This window comes from Pleurodeles waltl, chromosome 1_2 (assembly GCF_031143425.1).
Source record: "Pleurodeles waltl isolate 20211129_DDA chromosome 1_2, aPleWal1.hap1.20221129, whole genome shotgun sequence".
Taxonomy (NCBI): domain Eukaryota; kingdom Metazoa; phylum Chordata; class Amphibia; order Caudata; family Salamandridae; genus Pleurodeles; species Pleurodeles waltl.
The window spans coordinates 716,471,728-716,493,345 of NC_090437.1; the positions used below are offsets into that span (position 1 = coordinate 716,471,728).

General features: G+C 45.7%; 1 protein-coding gene across 1 annotated transcript in view; it reads left to right on the plus strand.

The window, feature by feature from the left end:
- Positions 1–5,035: 5,035 nt before the first annotated feature.
- RBM46 (RNA binding motif protein 46) overlaps positions 5,036–21,618 on the plus strand; it is a 270,633-nt gene continuing 254,050 nt past the window's right edge. The window contains exons 1-2 of the mRNA XM_069243032.1: positions 5,036–5,146; positions 6,842–7,016. Of these exons, the coding sequence (XP_069099133.1) occupies positions 6,866–7,016 (151 nt within the window). The 5' untranslated portion in view covers positions 5,036–5,146; positions 6,842–6,865. The remainder of the gene's footprint in view (positions 5,147–6,841; positions 7,017–21,618) is intronic.

Here is a 21,618-nt window from a genome sequence, read left to right on the forward strand (position 1 = left end):
CCCCCAAGGGGGCAGATTGGCCTATTTTGATGAGGCCAATCTGCCCCCAAGGGGGGTAGAAACCACTAGACACCAGGGAGTTTTTTCTTTGCGTGAATTTCACGCAAGGGGAGTGACCCCTTAGGCAAGGGTCGCTCCCTGGGGGGGGGGCAATTTATTTTAGGCCATTTCTGCCCCTAATATTAGGCCGATATGCCCCCGGGGGGGGGGGCAGAAACCTCTAGGCGCCAGGGCAAATTTTTTTGTGTGTTTTTTTTTGTTTGTTTGGTTTTTTAGAGATGGGGAGCGACCCATCAGGCAAGGGTCGCTGCCCTGGGGGGCAAATTGTATTTAGGCCATTTGCAGATTGGCCGATTGTAGGAAACCACTAGGCACCTGGGATTTGTTTTTTGGCGCCAATGTCACGCAGGGGGAGCGATCCCGTAGACAGAGGTCGCTCCCGGGGGGGGTGGGGGTTGGGGGGGGCAAATTTATTTTAGGCCATTTCTGCCCCCCTATTATTAGGCCGATCCGCCCCCGGGGGGGGGGCAGAAACCTCTAGGCACCAGGGCAAATTTTTTTTGTGTTTTTTTTGTGTTTTTTTTTTTTTAGAGATGGGTAGCGACCCATCAGGCAAGGGTCGCTGCCCTGGGGGGCAAATTGTATTTAGGCCATTTGCAGATTGGCCGATTGTAGGAAACCACTAGGCACCTGGGATTTGTTTTTTGGCGCCAATGTCACGCAGGGGGAGCGACCCCGTAGGCAGGGGTCGCTCCCGGGTGGGGTTTGGGGGGGCAAATTTATTTTAGGCCATTTCTGCCCCCCCTGGGGGCAGAGCGGCCTATTATTAGGCCGATCTGCCCCCGGGGGGGGGCAGAAACCTCTAGGCGCCAGGGGAATTTTATTTTGTGTGTTTTTTTTTTTTTTGTTTGTTTGTTTTTTTAGAGATGGGGAGCGACCCATCAGGCAAGGGTCGCTCCCCTGGGGGGCAAATTGTATTTAGGCCATTTCTGCCCCCCTTGGGGGCAGATTGGCCGATTTTAGGTCAATCTGCCCCCAAGGGGGCAGAAACCACTAGGCACCTGGGATTTGTTTTTTGGTGCCAATGTCACGCAGGGGGAGTGACCCCGTAGGCAAGGGTCGTTCCCGGGCAGGGGGGGGGGGTTGGGGGGGGTCAAATTTATTTTAGGGCATTTCTGCCCCCCCCCCCCTCCCGGGGCCGGCTGAGCCAGAGGCCAAACTCCACAGGTAGGCACTTTGCAAAAAACACCTCTGTTTTCTGTGAAAAAATATGTTGTGTCCACATTGTGTTTTGGGCCATTTCCTTTCGTGGGCGCTAGGCCTACCCACAGAAGTGAGGTACCATTTTTTATCGAGAGACTTAGGGGAACGCTGGGTGGAAGGTTATTTGTGGCTCCTCTCAGATTCCAGAACTTTCTGCCACAGAAATATGAGGAACATGTGGGTAGACAGAACCTGGTCCGAGCCCTGCAAGTCACCCCGTCTTGGATTCCCCTAGGTCTCTAGTTTTCAGAAATGCAAAGGTTTGGTAGGTTTCCCTATGTGCCGGCTGAGCTAGAGGCCAAAATCTACAGGTAGGCACTTCGCAAAAAACACCTCTGTTTTCTTTCAAAAATTTGGATGTGTCCACGTTGCCCTTTGGGGCGTTTCCTGTCGCAGGCGCTAGGCCTATCCACCCAAGTGAGGTATCATTTTTATCGGGAGACTTGGGGGAACGCTGGGTGGAAGGAAATTTGTGGCTCCTTTCAGATTCCAGAACTTTCTGCCAAAGAAATGTGAGGAACATGTGTTTTTTTTAGCCAAATTTTGAGGTTTGCAAAGGATTCTGGGTAACAGAACCTGGTCTGAGTCCCACAAGTCACCCCATCTTGGATTCCCCTAGGTCTCTAGTTTTCAGAAATGCACAGGTTTGGTAGGTTTCCCTAGGTGCCGGCTGAGCTAGAGGCCAAAATCTACAGGTAGGCACTTCGCAAAAAACACCTCTGTTTTCTTTTAAAAAATTGGATGTGTCCACGTTGCGCTTTGGGGCGTTTCCTGTTGCGGGCGCTAGGCCTATCCACCCAAGTGAGGTATCATTTTTATCGGGAGACTTGGGGGAACGCTGGGTGGAAGGAAATTTGTGGCTCCTTTCAGATTCCAGAACTTTCTGCCAAAGAAATGTGAGGAACATGTGTTTTTTTTAGCCAAATTTTGAGGTTTGCAAAGGATTCTGGGTAACAGAACCTGGTCCGAGCCCCACAAGTCACCCCATCTTGGATTCCCCTAGGTCTCTAGTTTTCAGAAATGCACAGGTTTGGTAGGTTTCCCTAGGTGCCGGCTGAGCTAGAGGCCAAAATCTACAGGTAGGCACTTCGCAAAAAACACCTCTGTTTTCTTTCAAACAATTGGACGTGTCCACGTTGCGCTTTGGGGCGTTTCCTGTCGCGGGCGCTAGGCCTACCCACAAAAGTGAGGTATCATTTTTATCAGGAGACTTTGGGGAACATAGATTAGCAAAACAAGTGTTATTGCCCCTTGTCTTTCTCTACATTTTTTCCTTCCAAATATAGGAGAGTGTGTAAAAAAGACATCTATTTGAGAAATGCCCTGTAATTCACATGCTAGTATAGTCACCCCGGAATTCAGAGATGTCCAAATAACCACTGCTCCTCAACACCTTATCTTGTGCCCTTTTTGGAAGTACAAAGGTTTTCTTGATAGCAATTTTTTACTCTTTATATTTCAGCAAATGAATTGCTGTATACCGGGTATAGAATGAAAACGCACTGCAGGGTGCAGCTCATTTATTGGCTCTGGGTTCCTCGGGTTCCTGATGAACCTACAAGCCCTATATATCCCCGTAACCAGAGGAGTCCAGCAGACGTAACGGTATATTGCTTTCGATAATCTGACATTGCAGGGAAAAGTTACAGAGTAAAACGTAGAGAAACATTTATGTTTTTTTCACCTGAATTTCAATATTTTTCTTTTTCAGTTGTTATTTTCTGTAGGAAACCCTTGTAGGATCTACACAAATGACCCCTTGCTGAATTCAGAATTTTGTCTACTTTTCAGAAATGTTTAGGTTTCTGGGATCCAGCATTGGTTTCATGCCCATTTCTGTCACTGACTAGAAGGAGGCTGAAAGCACAAAAAAATGCAAAAATGGGGTATGTCCCAGTAAAATGCCAAAATTGTGTTGAAAAATTGGGTTTTCTGATTCAAGTCTGCCTGTTCCTGAAAGCTGGGAAGCTGCTGAGTTTAGCACCGCAAACCCTTTGTTGATGCCATTTTCAGGGGAAAAAACACAAGCCTTCTACTGCAGCCACTTTTTCCCATTATTTTGAAAAAAACGAAAGTTTCCCTGTTTTTTGGCCAATTTCTTGGCCTCCTTCAGGGGAACCCACAAAGTCTGGGTACCTCTAGAATCCCTAGGATGTTGGAAAAAAAGGACGCAAATTTGGCTTGGTTAGCTTATGTGGACAAAAAGTTATGAGGGCCTAAGCGCGAACTGCCCCAAATAGGCAAAAAAAGGCCTGGCACAGGAGGGGGGAAAAGGCCTGGCAGCGAAGGGGTTAAATATAATCAATTCGTTTAACATCTCAATTACATTTTATTACATGCTTTTCAAATTTTATAAATGTCGAATACCCACCATTTACTTTGACTTTCACGATGATCATGTTAAAAATAATAATGCAAACAACCACTAAGCTCAAGTAGCCCAACTTCATTTGACTCTGCGTTCCAAATTAATTAAGGCTAAACTAGCCACATCTATTGTGCGGTCTGCCAGGATACTGTATTGCATTCAGCGTCTATAATCAGTTTCCATTCCCTATCAATTCTCATCTGCATGTATGTCAGATCTATAAAGGAAATAAACAATAACTTAATCATGAATATTTTTTGTTTATGGCACCCCTGTTAGCTAAAATTTCAATTAAAAACATTGCTATTAACAGTTCAACAGCAAACATTTCAAAAGAGCGGGGGCTAACAAAATCAAACCATTACACATGTACAAACAATTTGTAATCTAGAATCATCCCAATAGGTGTCAGACATCCAGCCTTTAAAATATACTTTGTTTCAAATCTTCGAACGGATAAAATCGCCCTCATGTATTTCACTGAAAAGACGCGCAATTCTGTATTTCGTATCAAAATTTGTAATAGACCTCATATATGCTCAAGAATGTGTGTTTTTTTTTTTGCAATGTACAGCACAAAAACTGTTTTACAGGTGAAATATGTGCTGATTAACTATTATTTTTGATTCGTGCCAATTCATAATCTTTTAGATTAGGACTGGATTTACAAGCTGTACATTGCCCACATCTTTGAAAACCTTTTGTTGGTTTTAGCCTACTTCTTTCTCTGGGTGGCAAAAAACTATCCACTAACATATCTTTCAAAGATATATTTCCTTAGAAAGTTATAGCTGGGTTCTCTCCAATCACCCTGTTCAGAGTTTCATCTTGTGGCAAGACATCCTGCCTCCTACATAAAATATTCCTTTAATCTGTTGGCTTGCTTGTAAATTTTGTTTTGAAGCAAATTGGTTCCTTTGGCTTCTCTTCTTACCATGCCCTGATCTGTACATGATGGTTTCCCTGCTTACTTTATCAGCCCTCTCACTGACTTGATTTAGCATCGGTTCAGGTATCCTCTCTTTTGAACCTCTAAATTATATCATATCTAGTTCCCTGATAACTTTCCTTCAAGCTGCAGTTACGTGTTGCTCTTACATATTGATAGTACAAATTCACTGTAAGGGATACTTCACTTAAAACTAGGCGGATGGCTACTTCCAGCATGTAAAATATAATTGTCTGATGTCCTATTCTTAAATAGTTCTGTCTCTAAAGATTGATTTTTAACTGTCACCTTTAGATCTAGAAACTCAATAGTTTCCGTACTGTAATTCATTGTGAATGTTAAGTTTAATTGATTTGAATTCAGAGTAATTACAAATTGCTTTAACTCCTGTTCCTGTATTTTCCAAATGCAAGAAAACATAATATATCTCAGCCACGTAACTACTTTGTCAATTAGGCATTCAAGTTCAGTGGCCCACAGCACCTGTTCCTCCTACCAGCCCATGACCAAATTTGCATAGCTGGGGCGAAGCAGGCGCCCAGTGCCGTCCCTTGTAGTTGTAAAAGGTATGTTATTTAATTGCTTGTCTCCATTGTTTCTTAAGTAAATGTGTTGCATTACCAGTGATTGTCTGAATGTGGTACTTGACTTACTACAAAGCTAGGCTGGAGTATGTTTGAGACGGCCCATTTTGACACCTCTAAATTTGTAGTAATTGTATAAATGTAGTTTGTGAATAGTAATGGTTTTAGCTGTGGGTGTGTTTGTATTAGTGTGTCCCTCCCTAATGTCCTCAAAGTTTCCTAAACCCCTTCCATTTAGTAGTGAGTACTCCCTATTTTCCAGCTACTTCCCCTCTTCCTTCCCACATTTGCTACTAAAACCTATACCTTCTTGTGAGATACAGAAAAGATAGGTCAGGGAGAGGTGGAGGTCTATGGTAATAGGATTACATATAGCTTTTTATAGTAAATGATTATTATTGCTGTGGTGGTATTTTACTTGCTTATCACAAAATGCAGTTTGTGAATAGGTCACATATAGTCTTTATTAGGGCCCTTATGCTTCTGTGATGAAAACATCTTTACTGGACTGTAGCATCTTGGCATTCATGTTATTCACATAGACTTGTGAAAGAAAAATTCAAGCAGAATGGATTGAGCAAATGCTCTTTAGGTTTTGTAAGTAACAGGTCAAATTAGGGATTGACTCTCATTTCACTCATGGATTTAGTCTCCTGAACATATCCTCTCCACCATTCAGAGTCCTAAGGACATTTTAACCAAATACAGCCTTGAGTATAATTTTTCTCATACAAGAAAGCAGGCCCATTAGCCAGCTTTTCATTTCCTATGGTAATGTCCAGGAAGAACTGGCTTTATCTATATAATCTTTAATTCCAGAGGACTGTAGATTTAAAAAACCCATGTTATCAGAAATAAATGACCAGTAACATAGAGAATCACAGGACAGTGTGAGAGCAGAAGCTGATACTTAGGCTTTACTTGCTAAGAGTTTTCTGCAAGAAATACTCAACTGGCAGCTTGGAAGAATGTACACACTTTAAGCAGGCATCACTATCTACCCAGGATATGTGCAAAAGTGTGATTTGGCTAAGCAATGCTATGAGTTCATGTCAGACAACGGAATGACCTTGCAATCTTCATTCCCAGGAAATTGTGTAGATAATAATGTTTGGTAATCTGGTCAAAGACTGTGTAAATATTTGAGGATCCATTGTTGGGTAAAATATGGTAGTTACCTTGAAGTGTTGTTCTCCAGCTTTGACATTGTTCATAGATTTACACCCGCCACCAGCACCCTATCTAGAGAGTCGAATAGTCAACCTTTTTCATGTGTGCTGTAAAAAATATAGTTTCCCTGAGAATGCAGTTTAGGTGCTCAGTCCCTCTTGGGTAGGCAAGAGTACTTCTGCATGGGTTGGACATACCTCCATAGCACTGTAAAATGAATTGTGGGTATTCTTAGCATTGTAAGGAAACACACTAAGGGCCTGATTATGAGTTTGGGAGATGGGTACTCCATTTCAAACATAATGGATATCTACAAATTCACAATATTCCAATGCACTTTTAATAAGGCAGACATATATGCAGTCTGCCTTATTACAAGAGGATTAAAATATAATGCACTTGTAATAATGCATGACAGCATATCTGTCCGTTTGTGACAGTATCTTAATCCACTAAAGTTTATCAAAGACAACATGTTATCACTTTATGTTTTTTTCATTTTGCTAGCACTTACTTGAAACAACCAAGACCATGAATGATGAGAATGCAGATGGAACAAATGGAGTCAGCAAAGGTCGAACTGGTACTCAGAATGAAGCTGCTTTACTGGCTTTGATGGAAACTACTGGTTACAACATGGTTCAGGAAAATGGCCAGCGTAAATTTGGTGGCCCTCCACCAGGTGAGAATCTGTGTAACATTAATCATTGTAATTGAGTAACACACATTTTTGTAATAATCTTACGTTTATTAGCACATTAATTTCTAACAAGTGGTAAAAACAACGGGACCTTTGCTGTGATTTTTGCACCAAACTCTATATTATCTTTCATGTGATCTCATGCCGTTCCGCTGGGATACAGCCTTACCTGTGTGTTCTTCCATGAGGTGTTTTAATGCTGACTCATCAAAGCTCCATTAAGGGAACAGGCAAAGGATTCTCTGACTGCCTGCATGACTTTCTTTCACAGGTTAGCCCACACTCTAAACAGCGATAAATCCTCTTTGAAACCACACATGAAATTTCAGTTCTTGGGAGCAATACTGGACAGGTAGTTGGGAAAAGCATTACCCTCCCCAAAAACATTGATGAAGCTTCAGACCATGGTAAAGAGCCTCTCAACCAGGTAGTCAGTTACTGTCAAGCAGACCAGATATCTGCTGGGCCTGGTGTCCTTGTACATAGGCCTTATACCCTTTTGGAGGCTCTGAATGAGTCTCTTCCAACAAGAACTGGACATTCAGTGGAAACAAATAGACTGCTTATGGGCCGGCACTCTCCAAGGCTAAAGACATCTGAAGCAAGCCTGATTATAGTGGAGACTTCTACCAAACCTCAGTGCAGGCATCTTTTTCCATCCTTCCTTAGACAGAGTAGTGCTAAGAACGAATTTGTCCATGGATGGCTGGGTAGCACACATGCAGGAACTGTAGACCAGAAGCCTCTAGTCAGATGCAGAAAGGATGCTTCTTATCAATGTCCTGGAGCTTCAGGCTTTAAAACTGGGCCTACAGTCGTTCCTCCCAAGAGTGTTGGGTCAAGCGGTCCTCATCAGGACAAACAATACAGCATCATTATTTTGCATTGCCAAGCAAGGGCATCGTGATCCCAGCCTGTCTAAGACAAGTTGCAACTGCAATGAGACTGGGCCATTTTTCATTAAGTTGGCATCTATTAGGAACATCTGGCAGACTGCCACGAGTCACCTTTTTGATTAAATGGTCCATCGTCTTTGCGTACACCTTTCCTCCATTTCCCGTGATCTCCAGATTACTGAGGAAGGTGAATGTGGATTACTGTATCGGGGTTCTTATTGAACCAGTGTTCTCACATCAGTATAAATATAGCAAACTCCTGCAATTTCCAGCATTTCCTTCTATGACGCTGAAAACGTACTCTAGGCTCCTCTCAATGCACAATAGAGATACTCCATCACAACCCCAAATCGCTAAGCTTAACATCATGGTAACTGGCGGCTTAAAGTTTGGTCACTTGGGTCTGTCTGCAGAATGCCAAACCATCATGGCGCAGGCACGAGCACCAGCAACCACGAACACATGGAATCCCAAGTGGGAACTATGTGATGCAAAAGCAAAAAATTCCATCCTTTTTGTATACTTCTGTACTTGTTAGATCTAGACAACAGTGGTCTCACATACTCCTCAGTACGAGTCTATCTAGCTGCAGTATCAATATTTGGAAATACAGTAGAAGCCTTATCCTCTCTGTCGTCTCAAAGTATGATAATGTTATCTCTTTAGAGAATTTCCACCTGTACAGCACCCTCTACTGCTCTGGGAACGAAACACTGTTTTTGGGCAACTGATGATACCTCCCTTTGAGCTGATCCACGAAGCGCACCTAAAGTTTATCTCTTTGAAGACAGTGCTTCTCCTTGCATATACATCGGCACTGAGAGTAGAGGATATGAGGTATGCCCTGTGAAAGAACCCTTTCTGCACTTTACTAAAGACAAAGGGCCTCATTATGACAATGGCGGCCGGCGGTAAGCTGGCGGTAACACTGCCAACAGGCTGGCGGTGTTCCGCCAGCTATTATGACCGTGGTGCAATAGCCACGGCCATACTGCTGGCCCCTCCACTATACCTCCAGGCTTCCACCTGGCTGTCATAATCCCTGACCGCCAGCCTGGCCACGGCAGAAAACACTGCCATGGAAAGGCTGGCGGTAAGGGGGACTTGGGGTGCCCCCAGGTATAGCCCCTTCACGCATTTCACTGCCCGAAATTGCCGCGGGCTCTATTATGAGCCGGCAGCAGTGTTGATTTGACTTTTCCGCTGGGCCAGCGGATGGTAACGTTGTTACCGTCCGCTGGCCCAGTGGAAAAGTTGTAATAGGGAGCCAGAAATACCACCAACACTGGCGGTATTCTGGCTCCTGCAGCCTCAGTGGTCCTTTGAAAAGACCGCCGAGGTTGTAATGAAGGCCAAAGTCATCAAAATACCAAATCCTAGACGTATAGCTAAAGTCCCTACTGCCTTCCACCTAAATTAGCCTGTCTTTCTGCTCCCTTTTTTCCCAGATCCAACTACATCAGCAGAAAAGTAGTTGTACTCGCTTGATGTGCACAGGTGCATCAAGTTTTACATAGACAAGACAAAACGCATTCACTCCTCTAACCAGCTGTTTGTATCCACCCAAGATAAGGCCGACCCCTAGCCAAACGGGGAATAACACGTTCACTGTCAGCCTGAATTACCTTTTGCCACAACAAAGCGTTGCGTCATTCCAGTCATGCTACGCTTTGTTGTGGGCACATTCCACCAGGAGCATGGTGAAGACTGCAGCACTCTATGCTGCTCTGCCTTTGCAAGACATCTGCCATACAGCTACCTGGATGAGCAGGCACACGTTCACAACGCACTACTGCCCAGATGTGAACACAGAAGCCAGTTTAGCAGTGCAACAGACAGTCCTCCAAAACCTGTTTCAGTGAAGATGTGTATGCTTCTCACATTCTTATGATGGCTATATTACGTACAGCTATATATTCTGATTCAAGTATGTCAATACATGAAAGATCCAGTTCTGGAGAAGAAATGAGTTACTGTCCTCTAACTCCAGTTCTCCAGCATTGGTATCTTTCTTGTATTAAGAAGCGCCCCTCCCTACTCCCCAGTCATTTATATTATATACTCTATTTACAGTTTGTACTTAGATATCTGAGCTATGTTGGCCATTAGGGGGAGTATAAAGGCTACCACTTCCACCTCATTGGTTCAAGTTTAGATTATGTTAAATAAAGTGGATGTGCTAGTGGAGAGTCATATTTGTTGAGTCCAATGGCCATTTTAACACTGCATAGTGCAATTTAAGATTACTGAGGATTCCCTACTTGATTACAGGGACTGATTCGAGCATGTGAATATATGAAAGATACCAATGCCAGAGAACTGGAGTTACAGGTAAGTAACTAATTTCATTTGAAAGTAGTTATCTATTCAGAAATGTCTGCAAAACATGCTGATCATTTGTCTTATCATCATATCAGCCAGTTAGACATATCATTCAGGGGAGTGCACCATTTGCAATGCTGTCCTGTGGATAATACGTGAATTGCAAAGCATAAGAGGGTAACGCTGATACGTTTGTAATTTTGTAGGTATTCACCAATATTTTCTAAGCCTTTACTACTCTTCTTTCCGTTTCTAAACCTAAGCTTGGCAGTGTAGGCATGCAATCAATAGTTGAGAAACTGTTAGAAGAACTGCACCAATTTTATGTTTAAATCATTTTACATAATTTTAGACTCAACACTGAATTGTGACTGGCTGTTAGAAGTGGGGTTTCTGGCTAGGATATGCACATAAGCCAGTCAGAACCCACTGCTTTAGTCAGGGCAAGTCACTTACACACCAAAGATAACCTGTGCTCACCCTCTTGTGGCTTTACGGAGAGCAGGCAGGCTTGTCCTCAGAGGTGGTATGTAAAGTGTTTGTGCAAAACTCACACTGAAAGACAGTGAATACACAACAAAAAAGACTCCACACAAGCTTATATGAAAACATATACTATATTATACATAAACAAGACCAAACTGACATGATTCATAAATACTGTGCACCTACTTAGAAAGTTTTCGTTATTCTATAGAAGGCTAAAATGACAAATATTATGACAGTAGTGCAGGGAATGCAGCAGGAAAGGACATCAGTACCAATAAGTAAACACAGTGCATACTAAGCAGTTACTTCGAGGGTACTTGGAATCCTGTCCAAGGCTACAATAACATCCATTCTAATAGTAGTGCAGGAAATGTAGCAGAAAATGACATCAATATCCATAGGTAACCTTGTATCCAGGAACACCTGCCCTTCTACTAGCAGGGTTACATTAATCCCTATGGGCATAACCAAAACTAATGCACATATAAGTAAAATGTAAGGCACAGGAGCACCTGTGCTCCTACTATCTATAATACGTTCATTCACAGTTAATCTCCCTATCTGCGGCAAGTTCCTGATCGGAGGACCTCCGTCGAGGACTCGCCTGTAAGGCCACCACCAAGCAGATACCTCCGAAGTATGTCCTAATGGGGGGAAATGCACACACTGTGGATGAGAGCGCGGAGATCTCACGTAGCCCCAGTATCAAGAAATGGCAAAGAGCAGCTGTCTGTGAACATACGGTGCCGCTTCAGAAAGCACAGGAGTTGCAGCTGAAATGCCGGCGTTGGAGACCTCCTGTGGTCTCTCCTGGCCATTCGCAAAACCACTAAACCACCTCTGTCGGGACACAGGAAGCTGCAGTCCTCTGTTGTAAAAATAGAGCCTCCCACGAAGGGAGCGCAGGACAGCTACCAAATGCATTCGGGCCTGACTCACCCACAACAGTCGCTTGTTCCCACAAATGTCGGTGGGCTTACTGAACGGGGCCCTCCCTTGCGGGCAGTTCCAAGGTGGCGGAGCTAGTCTGGATGATGATGGGCCGGGCTTGGTAATCTGCAAAACCCAACCATGTAGAGAAGGGCTGTGGGTCGATTCCACAGCCTGGTCACACCACCAGCACCTGGACTTCAGTCTGGAGGCAGACCAAATGCTCACCACGTGCTTCACTGCAGAATCTGCTGCTATGAGTCCACACCTCTGGTTCAAGCAGGGAAAATAAAGCTCTCCACTTGTGCTACTCCCAGGTTCAGGACACTAAGCAGCACTCAACCTGTGCTATTTGAAAACGTTTTCCTGAGTAGTGCCCACTCTCCAGGTTTGGGACAAAAATAAAGTGCTCGAACTGCGCTGTGTAGGTCAGACATGGAGTAATAAACAGCACTTACTACACACTGGGCTCTCTGCGCTCTATGAAGAGCACTGGGGAGCACTCAGGAAGCAGGCCTGCACACAGTTTTTCAGTGTGGCAGTCCCTCAAGCAACTCAACAAGCAGCAAGTCAGCACAACAAAGCAAGTAGGCTTGGTGCAGCACAGCAGTCCCCTGCATTTGTAGATCCAGCAGTGTCTGGTTCCAAGTCTCACACAGTTTCAAAGCAACGGCCGGGAATCTGGCCGTCAACGTCCAGGTCCTCAGGGGCAACAAACTACCCAGTCCCCTGGACAGCTAACCTGTCACTCCTCCAACCCTTCTACAGGGTATGAGTTAAATTCCCTGCATAGTGCCCACCCTCTACTTTCTTGGTGTTCTTCTGAGGGCAGCCCTGTGCCATGTATATGTTGGTCATTCCTGACTAAGGCAGTGGTCCAACCCTCTCTTCCATCCCTCTAACAAAGATGCCTTTGTATCGTTCCAGGTTTTAACAATATCACGTTTGGCAATAACGAGTTCCAGGAACACGGTGCTCTTTTATACTTGCTGCCATCTATAGCATCTGGAAAATGTAGCACAACAATCCTGGGATTTCTGAGATGCTAGCCTAGGACCCCAGCACGCACAAAAACCACCCCTTCCAGAAGATTCTTTTGGACATCTTAAATTCCGTGGTGCATGTGGGCTCCCTTTGACCCATTCCCTCTCTTGTGGGTGTATCAGTATCATGGAAAGCCCCCTGAAAGGCTTCAGCCTGCACAAGAAGAAGGAATCTCCCATGGTGTGAAGGGGTCACTCCCCTGCAACTACAGGCACCTACAACAAGCGACAACCGGCTGCGTGGATCCCCTCTCCTGCTGAGCTGCGTGGATCCTGCATCACGGGTGTTGGTCCAGAGTAGTCCTGTTGGTCCTCCCTGCCAGCTGTCCAACTTTGGTGGACGGAAGCTTTTGCCTTCCCACGCAGGACAATACCCGTGCTCCGCATCTCATGCAGCTGCCGAGACTTGTTTGCATCTCCTCCAAGGGATCTTCAGGCGACGTGTAGCTCCAGCCACCAGCACTCCATCCTGCAAAGCACAGCCTCCTGCGTGGTTCTCCCACGGCGCGGGATCTTCTTTTGCAGTGCTGCATGGGCTCCTTCTGTGACTCCTGTGTCCCTATCCTGTGGGACTCCTGTGTGTGCTGCCTCTGCTCATGTGCTCATGTGAACTCTGTCGATGCTGGAGGTTCCCTCTGACTTCCCCTCCTGGGTTGAGTCCTCCTGGGCCTCACTGGTCACCGGCAGCACCTCTTTTCCACTAACTGCGAGTTTGCCTTTGCCAAGGTTTGTTGGTGGAAAGCCTGCACCAAACACGTCTGCAATCTTTCTTCTAGCATGGGGCTTCATCTGCATCCACCAGGAACTCTTCTCAGGCTCCAGGGCTGCAGTGCTGCCCTGTTCCTCAACACAGTCTACCAACTCCTGCATCCACAGCTGGGTGGGTAGTACCTCCTACTCCTCCTAGACTCTACTGTGACTTTTGGACTTGGTCCCCTCTCTCCACAGCTCTTCTTTCTTCAGGAATCCACCACTGGTTGTCTTGCAGTCTTCTCTGGGTGTCTTCTTTTTGTTCTTTTCCTACTTTTGGGTGGTTTGGGGAAAATTCAGTGTTTTTCTCCTCCATTCCTGGTCACTGGGGGGTACTGTGTTACTTACCTTTGTGGTTTTCTAATACCCCCAGCTACCCCCCACACAGTTTACTTACCTAGGTGGGGGTACCTTGTTTGCATTACATTTTTTTTAGTATATGGTTGGTGCTCCCCCTAGGGTCACTATTGGTTATAACTTTTTGCACTATTTTCTAACCTTTTCTAAGCCTATTTCTGATTGTTAGTGTTTATATCTTCATTGTATTACTTACCTCCTAAGGGTGGGTCGCCTGTCTAGTATTTTGTGGTAAATTGTAAAAAAAAATAAAGTACTTTTATTTTTGTAAAACTGAGTGTTTTCTTTCATGTGTGTAAGCGCTGTGTAACTACAGTGGTATTGCAGGAGCTTTGCATTTCTCCTAGATAAGCCTTGGCTGCTTTTCCACAGCTACCGCTAGAGAACCTGGCTTCTAGACACTGCCTTCACTTCACTAAGACGGGATATCTGGACCTGGTATAAGGTGTAAGTACCATAGGTTCCCACCACACACCGGGCCAGCTTCCTAAATAAGGCCTTGACTGATATGATCTATGTGAGGGTCCTCATGCTAGTGTCTCCACCATCCTTAGGATAATGCTGATCAAGTCTTCGAAGGAGCTTTGAAACTGGATCCTTTGCTTGTGTAACTCCAGTTGTAACAGTCTCAGATTTAGTCGTGCCAACAGCACTAGGTTTATCGCAGAGGAAATCATCCACAGGAGAGACTTGAATAGTCTTACAGAAACTGACTTTCTTTTGGAGATTTGTAGAGCCAGATGCATAGGTAAGTCATCCCTCTTGCAGGCCCTACAGCCGTAAAGGCAGGGTGCACTATACCACAGGTGAGGGCATACCTGCATGAGCAATAGGCCCCTACATTCTTAGACATTGTAAGCACAGTGTAGCCATATTGAAAATATGGTCTGTGAGTTTGTCATTACGAACTCCACAGCTCCATAATGGCTCCACTGGATATTGGAAAGTTTGGTATCAAACTTCTCAGCACAATAAACCCACACTGTGGGATTTATTGAAAAATGCACGCAGAAGACATCTTAGAGATGCCCCTGTATGTTAGCCAAACTGCTAGTACAGGACTGACCAGTCTGTGCCAGCCTGCCACTTTCAGACCACATGGGGTGAGAGCCTTTGTGCACTCTGTGGTCAGAAACAAAGCCTGTCCTGGGTGGAGGTGCTTCAGTCCTCCCCCTGCAGGAACTATAATACCTTGTGGTGAGCCTCAGAGGCTCAACTCTCGGGTTACAGTGCCCCAGGTCCCTCCAGTCAATGGAGTTGCCCACCTCCGGACAAAGCCCAATTTTTGGCGGCAAGTCTGGCGGGAAAATTAGGGAAAACAAGGAGGCGTGACCACCCCAGCCAGGACCACCCCTAAGGTGTCCAGAGCTGAGGTGACCCCCGTCTCTACAGAATCGTCCATCTTGGTTTGGAGGACAGGATTAGGTTTGTACCCCCCACCCCAAAAGGAGTGGGCACTGTGAGGGTGTAGACACCCTCAGGGACAGTAGCCATTGCCCTCTGACCCCTGAAATGCCCCTAAATCCAGAATTTAAGGGCCTCCCTGAACCCAGCTCATTTGATTCCCGGCGACCTGACAAGAAGAAGGACTGCATAGCTGAAACCCCAGCAGCGAAGAAGGAAGACTACAACTGATTTGGTCCCAGCCCTTCTGGCCTGTCTCCTGCATCAAAGACCCTGCACAAAAACAGCAACGCATCCAGCAGGACCAGCTGCCAAGGTCCAGAGGACTGCCCTGCACCTGAAAGGACCAAGATCTCCCGTGGCCAGCGGCCCTGTCCAAGAAGAAACAACAACCAAGGACCCCAGCCTCACTCCTAATGCGTGAGTCCTGACCACTCTGCACCTGACGCCCATGGCCCGTGTCCAGGTGGCCCAACCAACTAGAGAGGATCCCCAGGCAGTTCTGAGCAAGTGCCCACCCTGGGTTGACCTTTCCACCCCTTCGGGATGACTCCTGCAGAGGGAATCCCGATGACCCCCTTGACTGTTGAAGCTCCAGACGAAGATATGACGCCTAAAGACACACTGCACCCGTAGCCCCCAGGCCTTAGAGAACCCGACCTCCGGTGCAGCAATGTTCAGCAGACGACCCTTCTCCCTGTCCAGCCTTTGGTTTACCCGAGTCGACCCTCTGGACCTCGCATGCAGCATCTGGGTGACCCCCGGGTTCCCCTCATAGAGAATCATTGGAGACCAGACCCTTTGTTTGAACCCTGCACACAGCCACCCCAGTGCCCCTGAGGGTGTATGTTTGGTGCCTAATTGAGGCCCCCCCAATGCTCCTCCAAACCCCCAGGTCTGCCCTCCAAAGACGCAGGTACTTACCTGCCTGCACATCTGAAACCAAGTGGCCACAGTCCCATCTTAAATAGGAGCCCATGTTAAATTTGCCTCAACTTTGACCTCTGCACCCGGCCTGCTCTGTGTTGCTGGTGGTGGGTGTTTGGGGTTAACTTTAACCCCGAATTGTGGACTTTCTACAACCCGGAAACTAGAACTGTAAGTGTTGTACTTACCTGCAAATCAATCTAACTTTTCTCCTCCCCAGGAACTGTTTCTGAAAATTGCACTGCCAACTTTTAAAACAGATTGCCAATATTTCAAAAACCGTATAACGTATCGATTTCAAACAAAGTACTATTGATATATATGTGAAATACAAATCTATTGAAGTACTTGCATGCAACTTAAATCTTGTGTTTCTACAAATAAATTAGGAAAATATATTTTTGCTGTATAAAAACCATTGGTCTGGAGTCATTTAAGTCATTGATTGTGTGCTTCTTCTATAGTGTGTGTGTGTACAACAAATGCTTTGCACTACCCTCTGATAAGCCTAACTGCTTGACCACACTATCACATAAGAGAGCATTATTATTATCTACTTTAGCCCCTGTTAAGCCTCTGGGGAACCCCAGGACTCTGTGCACACTATGGGGGTCATTTCAACCTCAGCGGTCTTTTCACAAGATCGCCGAGGGACCGCCGTGCTGAACACCGCCTGTGCTGGCGGTTTTCCGCTCGGCGAATTATGACTGCTGGCAGCCCTCCGTCCTTTTCCGGACGGAGAGCTGCCAGCAGCCATACTGGCGGTCGTCGGGGAAGTGGAGGTTGCTCCACCTCCACCGCCCGTCAACAGAATACCCCCCACCAAATCACGTTACGTGATTCGGGGTAGCGGTGTTCTGTTGACGGGGTGCTGGTGGCGGAGCAGCCCCCATGAATCCGTCCCGGAGGATCAACGGACCAGGTAAGTTGATCGGCCGTTAGGGGAGGGGGGGTGTTGTGTGCGTGCATGGGGGTGTGCGTGTGATTATGAAGAGGGGGTGTGTGAGTGCGTGTATGCATGCGGGGTGTAGTGTGCTTGGAAATGTATGCGTGTCTGCCTGTATGTATGTATGTCTGTATGGATGTGTGCATGTATGCCTGAATGTGGGTGGGTGTGCGTGTATGACTGTGTGTGTGTCTGTTAGCATGTTTGTTCGTGTGTGTGCGGGTACGTGTGTTGGAGGTGTCTGCATGCATGTCGGGTGTGTGTCTGTGTAGTGATGTTGGGGGTAGGGGTGGGGAGGGGGGTCCTGCCACCTTTGGGGGGTGGCGGGTGGCGGGGAAGGACTCTGGGTGGGGGAGACCCCTATCAGTGCCAGGGAAGGGATTCCCTGGCACTGATAGTGCTTACCGCCATGGATTTCATGGCGGTGCCCAACCCCATGAAATCCATGATGGTCAACCAGGTCATGGTACCGCAGGCGGTCTTGTGACAGCCGTCGGGCTGGAGACCCAAGTCTCCAGCCCAGCGGTCGTCTCCGCCTTGGCGGTCGGTTCGGAGAAGTGGCAGATGACCATGGCGGTAACCGTCATGCGGTAAGACCGCCACTTCTCCGCCAACCGCCAGGGTTGTAATCAGGGCCTATATCTCACTTGGGATGCTTGTTGCGGTGATGAAGCTTTCAGCAGCCAATCGTCTAGGTAGGGAAATACCTGATTACCTTGTTTGCAAAGTGTAACTGCCACCAGGGCAAGACATTTAGTGAAAATTCGAGGGGCTGACTTTAATCTGAAAGGAAGGACTTTGAATTGAATATGGATACCGGTTACGGTGAAGCAGAGATATTTTCAGTGCATGGGGTGAATGGAAATGTGGAAGTAAGCATCCTGTAAATCCAATGATGTCTAGAATATGAAGGATGACTGATCGAGTAATCCTACAGATGGACTGTCTGTGCAGAAATGTAATCCGTTTCCTGTGGTCGTCTTTCACACCAGGAAAAAATGGTGGTGAAATCCTAATCCCCTTTGATGAAGGGGAACCTTCTCTTTTGCACCTTTGGTAAGCGTGATCAATGCCTCTTTTTCTCAGTAAGTGAAAACGGGGTGGGCGCGCTCCTTTCGGAGGATGGGTTGGTGGTCTCTGTACAAACTCCAAGGTATGGCCGTAGTTCACTAAATCCAACATCCATTTCTCTGATGTTGTTTCCTTCCAGTTGCGGAGGTAGTTTGAGATATTCGCGCCCACGTGGGTGGAAGGAGTGGATGTAGCCAGTACCTAATCCGGTTCAATGTTTGTGACCTGTATCCCGACCCTGGGGGGTTTGCTTCCGGCGTGAAGTTTGCCTGTTCTGTGGGTGGCAGGCGATAGGCCTGATGGTAGAAGGGCCTGTATTGAGACTGGCTTTGAAATTGTTGAGGTCTTTGATATCTACATCCATAAGTGGAGAAACCTCTCCCTCTGGTGCCTTGAAAGAGCAGTTTTTTTAACTGTAAAATGCAGAGAGACCTGGACGTGTCTGTGTCTGTGTTTATTGCCAATAAGGCATCATCAATGTGTTTCCTAAACAAAATTTCACCATCGTAGGTCACGTCCAAGGTTTTTGATTGGACATCTGGTCTAAAAGATGTGGCCTTTAGCCATCCCTGGTGCCTTAGAACTGCTGCTCCAGCTAGTTGGCAGAAATATCTGGAAGCAATGCTGAATGCACAATCCATAATCTCTGAAGAAGTATGCTCGCCCTCACGCAGTACCTTCTTCGCTTCGGATGAGATCGAGCAAGCTGCTAACATCTGAACACAAGTGGCGGTCATAACATCCTAATATTGCAAAAGTGTTGGCTGCACTGACTTGTCCACGTTGTCCAGACATCTGCCTTCCTTATCTGATGGAGCACAGACGGGAATGGAAGGGTTTTTAAACGTCTTCAAGCTGCCTGGGGAATGACAGAGTCAGGCTTAGGATGACCGATGAGATAAACAGGGGAATCTTCTGTGGCCTTATATTTTTTTATCCAGACAAGATGGAACTGGAGGGACCTTAGTTAGATTTTCATGATTTTAAGCCACTTACAGTGGTATTGCATGAGCTTTGCCTGACTCCTAGATAAGCCATAGCTGATCATCCACAGCTACCTCTAGAGAGTCTGGCTTCCAGACATTGCCTACACTACACTACATTAATAAGGGATACCTGGACCTGGTATAAGTACCTTAGGTACCCACCACACACCAAGCCAGCTTCCTACACACAGTTACAACCTTAAAGCAGAAAAGGACTGCACAATTCTTTCCTTACTGGAGGATGGACGTGGTCACTTATTTTGAAAACTACATAGTTACTGGACTGTAATGCTTTTTAGGTCACAGCCTACCAGTGTGGTTTGCGAAAGACATCTTGGAGGGTTTCAGAAAGTTGCCCTGTGAATGCATTCTGCCCATCGCTTGCCACTGGCTTTGTGGTTTGTAACTCACATTTTCTTGCTTCCGATTTGGTGGTTAAAGGGTCTCCAGATTCACTTCTTCCCTCGCATGCCAAAACATTATTTACATTATCCTTCACAGAATGCCCTTTCTGTAAACAGGTTTGTAAATCTTGTTTCTTATCAGGTCACATTTGCTATGCATTCAAAGACAGAGGACAAATGTCAAGCTGTTTCTTTCAGAGAGCTTGGTATTTACTTTGCCTTCGTCTGACTTCAGAGTGAGAGTGTTTAGAGGAAAGAGGAATGCAGATTTGTTTTAGGCACAGAGAGATAAGTGTCTTATTTTGTGAGTGCTACCTTTTATTTCCTTTTGTTTCTGTTTGTGATGCAGCCTGGCCACCTTTAGCTATGCAGGCAGCGTGTGGCAGCTTTCTTATGTATCTTTAGCTCTGAAAAATTCCTGCATTTTATTTGGTTACCTTTTTTAGTGATTTCTACTTCTCCTCAATTATGATGGTACCTTTATTTTTCAGTTTTTTTCATTGTGAGAAACAAACGCATCATAGGCTCATTGGTTACTAGGACGGGTTATTTTATAGCCGGCACACAATGCTTGTGGAAGTTGTTTTGAAAAATGTGTTCTTGTAAATTAGCTTGCCTTTGCTGCAGGGAAAGAGACAGATTGTATTTCTCATTCTCCAGTATTGGATCTTTCATAGATTCACATGTTTGAATCATCCTCATCGTCGAAGTGGGAGTCCCACGGTATATTAACATAGCAGTATATATCTTTACCATAGGCCCTAATGGCAATGAACAGTCTCTTTAATAACATATTCATGTCCTTTTTAAAAAGGATCAAACTTGACGTATGACCAATCAGGCGACACCACCCTAGAATACTCCCAAGAGAGGCTGATTCCTCAGATTTTCTACTGCACGTCGTGTGAGAGTGAGTCTCCATAGACTGTACCCAGTTTTCCATCATATTTCAGGTATTTCACCTACAGGTTCAGTTTGGAGATGCCTGATACACAGAGAAGAGGATTATTTCGATCCTGTACTACATGCAGTAAAAAACAAAAGACTACATGTTGGTGATTCTCATAAGGATTTTATGGTGAGGGCTTCATCCTCACCATAAAGTGACGGACTGTAAGGTTTGCTGCAAATTTTCTTCAAAAGCTCTTAAAGATCGAGAAGGCAGACTCTTATAATGGCTATTAAATTCTCAGTCATCTCTAACACTAAGTTCAGAAGAGGACTCTGACTCTTCTGCTGCTCCTCGCAAGAAACCATCAAAGAGGAAAATATTCTCTGAGGAGCATCCTGAGTCTGCGGCCAGTCATAGTAGACCCCATCCTTCTACTCCAGCCAGAAAGTTGTTACCTCTTCAAAACTGTCTTCCGAACCATCAACAGTGAAACCACTTGTAAAGTTCACGTCGACGGGAGCACCGTCAACAGCAACCTCGACGATGACTAGAACAAGTACACTAACTTCTACTATAGAGCCATCAGCAACGACACTGTTGACGTTCTCACTGACACCTATCCTGTTGACAATTACCTTGTCGATGACGATTCCAGCTACGTTGCAGACATTACTGCAGTTGACGGTACTATCCAAGAAAAAAGATTCCGCCTTTGTCAACATCACTATCGACGACACAACCGGCGATGGTCCTACCGTAGATGACCCCACCATCGACATCCTTACCATCAACAACTCCATCGTCAACGATGTCCTCGTCGACCACTGAACCAGTTACAAGACTACCACTGCTTACAATTTTAGAACCGACGGCATCGTTGACAACACTGTTGACAGTTATTAAAATGACAAAAAGATAATTAGACCAGAGCATACCTCTCCCGTCAAGGTCTCTCCGTATTCTCCTTGCCATCTTTTGGATATAGATGATTCTGGTGACGAGGGCGGCCCATTTGAACAGCGTATAGTACTTCAAAACTGTGAGTAAAATGCCAAGATTTGGATGAGGAGGATGATGATGATGACCAATATTAAGAGCCAAGATATGCTGCTAGACCTTTCCCTTCTCAGTGTTAGAGGTCGTATGTGCAACCGCAGTTGCCTCAAG